This window comes from Cryptomeria japonica, chromosome 11, assembly GCF_030272615.1.
Source record: "Cryptomeria japonica chromosome 11, Sugi_1.0, whole genome shotgun sequence".
NCBI classification, from domain to species: domain Eukaryota; kingdom Viridiplantae; phylum Streptophyta; class Pinopsida; order Cupressales; family Cupressaceae; genus Cryptomeria; species Cryptomeria japonica.
Window position 1 is genome coordinate 515,160,160 of NC_081415.1, and position 7,825 is coordinate 515,167,984.

Here is a 7,825-nt window from a genome sequence, read left to right on the forward strand (position 1 = left end):
TTGTGAGCATACCTCGTGTTTCCTCTAAAACAAGATGAGAAAAACTTAGTTTACAGACTTGAAAAGCCTTACTTTTCTAATGGTTGTAGTAGCCTATCCTACCCTTCCTTTAATCTTGAAATCAAAACTCATCTAAATATGGATATGGAATAGAAAATAATAATAGACAATACATACTATAATGTTTCTTTGAAAATATTTTATCATAACTACAACCTCTAGACCATAAACTCTCTCACCATTTCATATGCAATTTCCAATGTGCATGTACTTCATGTAGATTTGTTTCCTATGTGTACCATTGTAATCCCAAATGGAGAGGCTAATGAATGTCTCCAATTAAGTGGGAAAGGAACTTTAGACATTTTGCCAGATTATTTACCCAAAGTATTCCACTTCATAAACATCCTAAATCAAATCTCTTGCAACAAACTTTGAATAAGGAAGTGGAGAAATATGATGCTTAACTAGAACATTTTGCATGGCTTGATATTTTAAATTATAAGTTGTGTCTGTTCATATTCAGTTTTTCGCTGTATTTCAAGATTAACTCAAATATATTCTAAATAATTTCTCCTAATTAGGGCAATGTTTTCTTCTTCCAACTTTTGTCTACCCTCAAATATATTAGCCAAAGCATATATTTCTATCGACGTAACTATTGCACCATATTTTCCAACACATTTCGATAGGCAAAATGGAGTATTTTCCATTGTTGACCAAAATAAATAATATTATTGCTACTTATTTTTTGAATGATGTCAAGGCTATCACATAAACATTAATCTATCAATTAATTTTAACCTTTATTTAAAATCCCAATATAAATGACAAAGAGATTGCCATCTATTAGCTAATAATGCAATACAAGACTAATAGGACAACACTGGTCAACACGTTAATGAAAATTAGTTCTGGGGATAGGATGGATGACAAATTTCTTAAATACTACACAAAATTGTTTCAACCAATTAATCTTTTATTTGATTTAATATATTAAATGAATTAAAATATGTAAAATTAATTTTTGTATTTATTAAAACTAATCAAAACAGAAAAAAAGATGTTTTTTTAATTACTCAAAATAAAAATTGAATATAGATATTATGATTTTTGAGAAAGAATATTAATTTGTTTCAATGATTAATTCAATTAATAGAAAAATAAAATTCAATAGATATAATATAGAACTAATAAAAGACTTCACATTTAAATTTAAAAATTAGGAAATCATTTCTATTAGTGTAGTCACTTTTCATTATTATTAGACTGCGGTAACTTAGACGGTAGACGAATAATTCTTCAACTCGTATATCTGATGAAAATTGAACAACGTGAGTGAACAATTACTTCCACGCTGATTTAAAAGTCTTAACAAGAGGATGCAAGGCTTTGCTAATCCACGACAATACCTACTGGAAGATACATTAGACGTGTTTTTTTTCTTTGTTATTCTTTTAAGCAATAGAAACGTGTGACTGAGAGTATTGGACCAGAAAAATCTGGTCAATCAAGAGAATGGCAATAGGCATACGTAATTTGCTCTTTTTTCCAAAAATAAAAAAACTTTGGACTGAGAGTATTGGACGAGAAAAATCTGGTCAATGAAAAAGAAATGTGTGCAAAGAAAATTAGTGATATTTGACTGGCCACTCTGTTTTAAGTATTTCATTCAATCATTCAATCTCCGCATATATGTAATTTATTTCATAAGGGAGCGCCTATCAACTGAAAAATTTAAATGGTCAGGGATGGTAATAGTTGAGATCAAATCGAGCAACCCTCAGAGCTGCACCAGTGATAGCAGCTGTGTAATTCAAGTGGGGTATGATCTCACAATGAATGAAGAGGAGATACCTAATGTAAGCTCTGGTCAGATCTTCCGAGTGCCAAGGCTACCGCCATACTCCAAAGATGATTTATACAGTCCACATCTTGTTTCCATTGGCCCTTTTCATTACGGGAAGAAGGAGCTGCAAGGCATGGAAAAGTCCAAATCTGAGGCAGTTCGAAGGATGCAAAAGAGGATCCAGAGGAGTTTTCCACACGTTTCTATGAAATCAATTGTTGAACAGCACATACTGTTCAAGGAGAAGAAGATAAGGTCTTTCTATGGTGAATATATTCCCCTTACTTCTACAGAACTAGCATGGATGGTCACCAGGGATGCATGTTTTGTTTATGAATTTATTGTTAATTATGTAAAAGTTAACAGGAATGCTCAGCATTCATATGAAACCCAAGGATGTCAATTTGAGTATGTTCAATGTTTTTATGAAGAGGAAGTGGGTGCATTCAAGTGGAAATATGATGGAGTGTTTGATGCCGATGTTCAAAATCCCATGAGAGAAAGACTAATGACTGATATACTTCTATTTGAAAACCAAATACCTCTATGGATTTTGAAAGATCTCCTTAAATTCCAGATGGGTTCTACTGAAGCTGCAAAACAAAAGGTAGAAAACTTAATGAATGTGCTGCTTTGGAGAGCGGCTAGACATGAAGTTTTTATGTGGAAACCCAGGGTTTCTTACAACATGTATTGTAAGAGTCATGTTCTCGAAGTAGTCTACCGCTCAATGGTGGGCAGCGATTTTAGCTCCTTCGCCGATGGTGAACTGCTAGATTTGCCACCGCCGTCTCAAAATCACAGGCAGGTCTGCGTTGATTCAATCAAAGCTATTTGTGGACGTTTGTGTAATCCTTCTTTGTTCTCTTCCTCCTCCAATAGGATCCCTTCCAACACTGTGGATATGGTGTACCTGAAGCTCCCAACAGCATCGGAACTCGTGTGCGGAGGAGTGAAGATCAAGGCAGTGCTCATTAAAGATAGAAATAGGGCAGTCGGGCAAGATTCAACAAGATCGCTCGACTATTCTTCAACAAGATCGCTTGAATATTCTTCAGCCATTCGATCGATAAGGTTTGATGAGAAAACATCAACATTGTATTTACCACAATTCAAGGTAACGCTGGAGTTATGTTCAGTCGTGCGTAGCGTCATTGCCATGGAAGTGGGCGTTAGAGGGTACGCTACGAAACCAATAACTCAGTTTGCGTTGCTTATTGAAGAGCTTATAGACAACGAGGAGGATGTTGCAGTGCTCAGAAACGCAGACGTGATTAACAATTTCATTGGAGGCAACCAAAAACTGGCTAATCTTTTCAAATTGGGTATAGGGATGGCCCATGTCAAGGGCTGCAAAGCAATTGATGACGTCAGAATAGGGCTGCATAAGTACACAAGAAGAAAATACAAGAAACTTTGGAGTGAGTTCGTTAGTGCTTATTTTTCCAAGCCATGGCTGGTTGCTGGTTCCATGGCTGCCGTGCTGCTAATTGTAATGACAGTGGCGCAAGTTTTGTGTCTGTTTTTCACTTGCAACCCCTATTCCCATTGAACTCCCATCTTTCTTCCTCATTTAGGGCACATATGTCATCATTGTTTACTTTGTGACCGGCGGCTAGTTTTAGGTCAAATTAAGCTTGCTTTATAAAGCATAATATCTTAATTGATAGTAGTCTTATCTATATTTTATTCAGGGTTATCATATAAAAGATTTGGACTTTTTTTTTAAACTTCATGTGGAAAGTGTGAATGAGTATACGTGTTCAATGCAATTTCTTTTGACTGGTTCATATAATGTAATGATTAAATATTTTAATTTTATATTATGATTTTTTTTTAAAGTTAAAAGAAATTGTATTGAACATGTATTCATATTTCTATTTTTATATAGACTAAAAAAGATCTATAATTATAGTGTGAATAAATAAACAAGTCAAATTTGAATGGAATTCAATCAATAATAAGCACATGTAAAAAGAAAATGAATTTTTTTTTAAAAAGAATAAATATTAATATAATGCATGACAAATTTGATTTTGTTTGTTGTACATAAAATATATATTATACAAAATCTTATTAATAACAATAGAAAATCAAATGATAAAATTTACATTACTATTTTTCTTTACATTAATGTAATCATAGTTACCATGTTAGTTCATATAATATTTTCAATCAAATTCATTTTTTAGATATTCCATAATCACTAAAAGTCAAGAGAACAATCAAATAGATAAGTAAGGATTTTGAAATTTGATACTCTAACTTGAACAAAACAATTTTGCTATCAATATATTGTGACTTGAAATTCAAGCCGGCCCAACTTCTTTCATAAATGTGGTTTATTTGCTTTTGATATTCATTAATAATTCCTTCGCTTTCTCAAATATGGCTATGGGCTGAGCTCTCCTTGGTGTAACGTTAATAAACTCAAGTATAGTTTTAAGATCTCACAATGGTCCCCTGATCTAAAATGATGATTGCCTTGGTTGTTACCTACAAAATGATACCTTTTGTCATGATATACTTTTCATTCCACAATAGATGAAAGATGCTATCAATTTTTTTTCCAAGGTAGGTTATGGACGTTACTTACTATGGAATTTCAATCTGTTACCATTGATCGTCAACTTGTATACTTTCAAACAAAAGAAGAATATAATCTAGCAAGTTCAATTGTCGTGGTATCATTCAAGGAGCAAGCAAAGTTATAATTTGTTGGTGCTATGAGAAAAGGTAAACCCAAGATTTATATGTAGATTTTAAAATTAATATGAAAATTACTAATATATGGTAGCAATTAGTATATGAAAAATTAGTAATATTTTCAAAATTAGAAGTACAAGTTCTTGTAAAGTTATGGAGAGTAAAGAAGAGGTAAAATCATAATCTATCTATGGGTGACAAGATTGATTTCTATTGTCTAGTAATAGGTCAAAATTAAAATGGTCAAATGTTTGGCTTTTCTCCATTCAATCATACACATTATCATAATTGATATATTTTTTGAGGTTCATAGAAAATATATTGAATTCTAAGGGAAATTATAGAGAAAGGAGCTTTCTTCATTAAATAAGGGAGTCCAATAGATTATGATTTTGAGATGGTGACATCAATTGTTCCCTTATTTTATTATACTTTTTTTTTTCTAGATTTTGCTCATGGATCTATTTATTTGATTGTTTGAGGTTAATGGATCCAATGACATTGGGTAAAGGAGACCATTGTATATTTTTATTATAAGAGGACACAATATAATGTTATAACATGTCTTACTAGCACTACAACATGCATACAAGTGTTTGTTGGTATTTTGCATATAGATTGCATTAACGATATGTTGTCATTGATGTCAATTGAACCAGTGAATGGTATTCATGATATTGTTGATGTTATTATTGTTATAGCTATTGTGTTATAACCGGTATGATAAACTTTGAGGAAGATGATGGAAACCAGTATATGGCAGTTTGTAAGTTGAACCGGTGTAAAGGGTTAAACCTTTCTATGTTATGTAACCGGTAAACCCTAACTGATCAAGTTTGATGGTTTAAGATCTAATGATGAGTGGCAATCATGGAGACATGTGTGATCATTGAATGAGGATTAGTTCATATTGATTTGGTGCATTTGTTGTCTTGGAAAGGAGCAAAGTGGATTGCATCTAGTGCATAGCGCGTGATGAGTTACAAAGTCTACAGAAGCGGTTGGAATTTTCTTGATTAATGTGAAGAGATTGTTATGATTTCTAATGGTCAAGATTGTACTGACTTGTTTGTAATATTGATGATGAGAATTAGGTTTTTCTTGTGTTACCGATCTAGTTGATTTATATTTAAGGTCGATGATTTTGTTTTGTCAAGAGTTGGCAAAGTTGGCAAGATTGGCAAAAATCAGTTGAGTGTGTGGTTGCCTAACCAGTGGATGGATCTATAGTTTGAGTAAAGGCAGATTGAATCTTAAGAAGGATCTAATCAAGCAGTTGTACTGCTATTCAAATAGATCAAGAAAACCTATTATTTTCTAACAATTCAGCAAAAATTGAAATCCTCTAATTGGGTAAGCTCTAACAAGCTTGGTTACTTCTTCAATCCTCTCACAAGGTGGTCCATTAGTTTGGATTCTCAAATCCTCCAGCGAGGTTACTCCTAATAGGGTATTGTGCTTTTCATCAAGGCATATTTGTAAATCCCTTAACCGAGTGATTCCTAATAGAATCAATTCTTAACAGGACTTATTGTAAAAGCTTTAATAGGCTTGGCTCCTAGCAATGCAAACTTCAAAAGAGTTCAGATAGCTATCCTTGTGAGTCTCATCTCACCGTGGTTTTTACCTATTTGGGTTTTCCACGTATAAATATTTGTGTAAAGTGGTGAATGTTTTTGTGGTTATGATCTTATTTGTTGATTTGATTAACTACTTAACTATTATGATAAAGCATGATAAATAAAAGCATTAAGAGATGTATATGTTGACATATGATTAAGCATTTTATATGTTTACAAGATTGAAGTTGTTTATTGTTAAGTTGTCATAACAAACAAACTGGTTGATGTTTGTTGATGTTGGCAATATGTGAGATATTATCTTGATAGAGTTATTTGCTGATAAGTTTATTTTTCAGTTCGGGAGTTTCTATAAGTTTTTCAATTTACTAATTCACCCCCCCAACTCAGTAATCTATTGGATACTTATTCTTTCATCATACCATTAATTGGTATCAGAGTGTCTCAGGTCCTCTTTAACCTAAAGCCTAACAACTTGAGCAAAAGATCTTGTAGATCATGATGAAGAAAGAAGGTCTGAAGTTCAACAAAGATAACTATGGGATATGGAGTGACAAAATGAAGATTTACATTAAGAGTCTTGGAAGTCAGTATTGGGATCATGTAGAAATTAAGTATGTTGCACCTACTAGAATGCTGACTAATGATCAGAAGAAAGAACAACAAGAGAATCATCAAGCATTAGAGCCTATTATCAGTTCCCTATCTGATGCTGAATATGTAGATGTTCATGGTCTAGAAACTGCATATGAAGTATGGAAAAGACTTGAAGAGATTTATAGTGGTGATGAACATGTTAACATTGCTAAAGAGGAGAGTTTAAGAGGAAAGTTTGATGACATGAGAATGTCTGAAGATGAGAATATCCAACAGTATGGTCAAAGAATAAAAGAGATAGTTGGTGAAATAAAGAGTGCAGGAGGGAAAGTGGAAGGTGCCACAGTGATCAGTAAGGTACTGAGAACCCTGCTACTAGTATATGCTATCCGAGTTGCAGTTATTCAAGAGCTGAAACCCATTGACAAAACAAAGGTAACTCTTGACTCTATCATTGGCAAACTTATTGCTTTTGAACTAAATGGCTATGATGGTAGTGTACAAAAATCTGAATCTGCATTCAGAGCTTTTGTCTCTAACCCATCTATGAGAAGAAGTAGAGATACTGATCATAGCTATGAATCTAGATCCAACAAAGATGCTAATGATAAAGACAGTTTAGTGGAGCTTGAAGAATTGTTGGAAAAATGACTACCTAGAGGCACTGGGAAATATAGAGGTAAGCTATTGTTGAAATGTTTTACTTGCAATAAGATTGGTCATATAGAAGCTAATTACCCTAATAGTGAAAATGAACACGAGAGAGAGAAATTTAAGAAATATAAGGGTAAAGGTAAGAGAGATTGTCTTGTAGCTATTGACAGTGGTATTATTGATGAAGAATCTGATGATGATGCTAGTGAAGATATTGTGTTTATAGCTATTAAGGAAGAGATATCAGATCAGAAGGAACTAGTGTCTAGGATGGATAACTCTGATGATTGGATCATTGATAGTGGTTGTTCAAATCACATGACTGGTGATCAAAGCAAATTTCTTTCCTTGAAGGAATTTGATGGCGATGTTGTCAGATTTGGAAATGACTCACCCTATATGGTTAAAGGTAAGGGAGTTATTTCTCTTAATGGGAAGA

General features: G+C 33.2%; 1 protein-coding gene across 1 annotated transcript; it reads left to right on the top strand.

The window, feature by feature from the left end:
* The first annotated feature begins 1,751 nt into the window (after nt 1-1,751).
* On the top strand, nt 1,752-3,401 carry LOC131037983 (UPF0481 protein At3g47200-like). Its single transcript, XM_057970275.2, has one exon. The coding sequence runs from the start codon at nt 1,752-1,754 to the stop codon at nt 3,399-3,401; it is 1,650 nt and encodes a 549-aa protein (XP_057826258.2).
* The last annotated feature ends 4,424 nt before the right edge of the window (nt 3,402-7,825 follow it).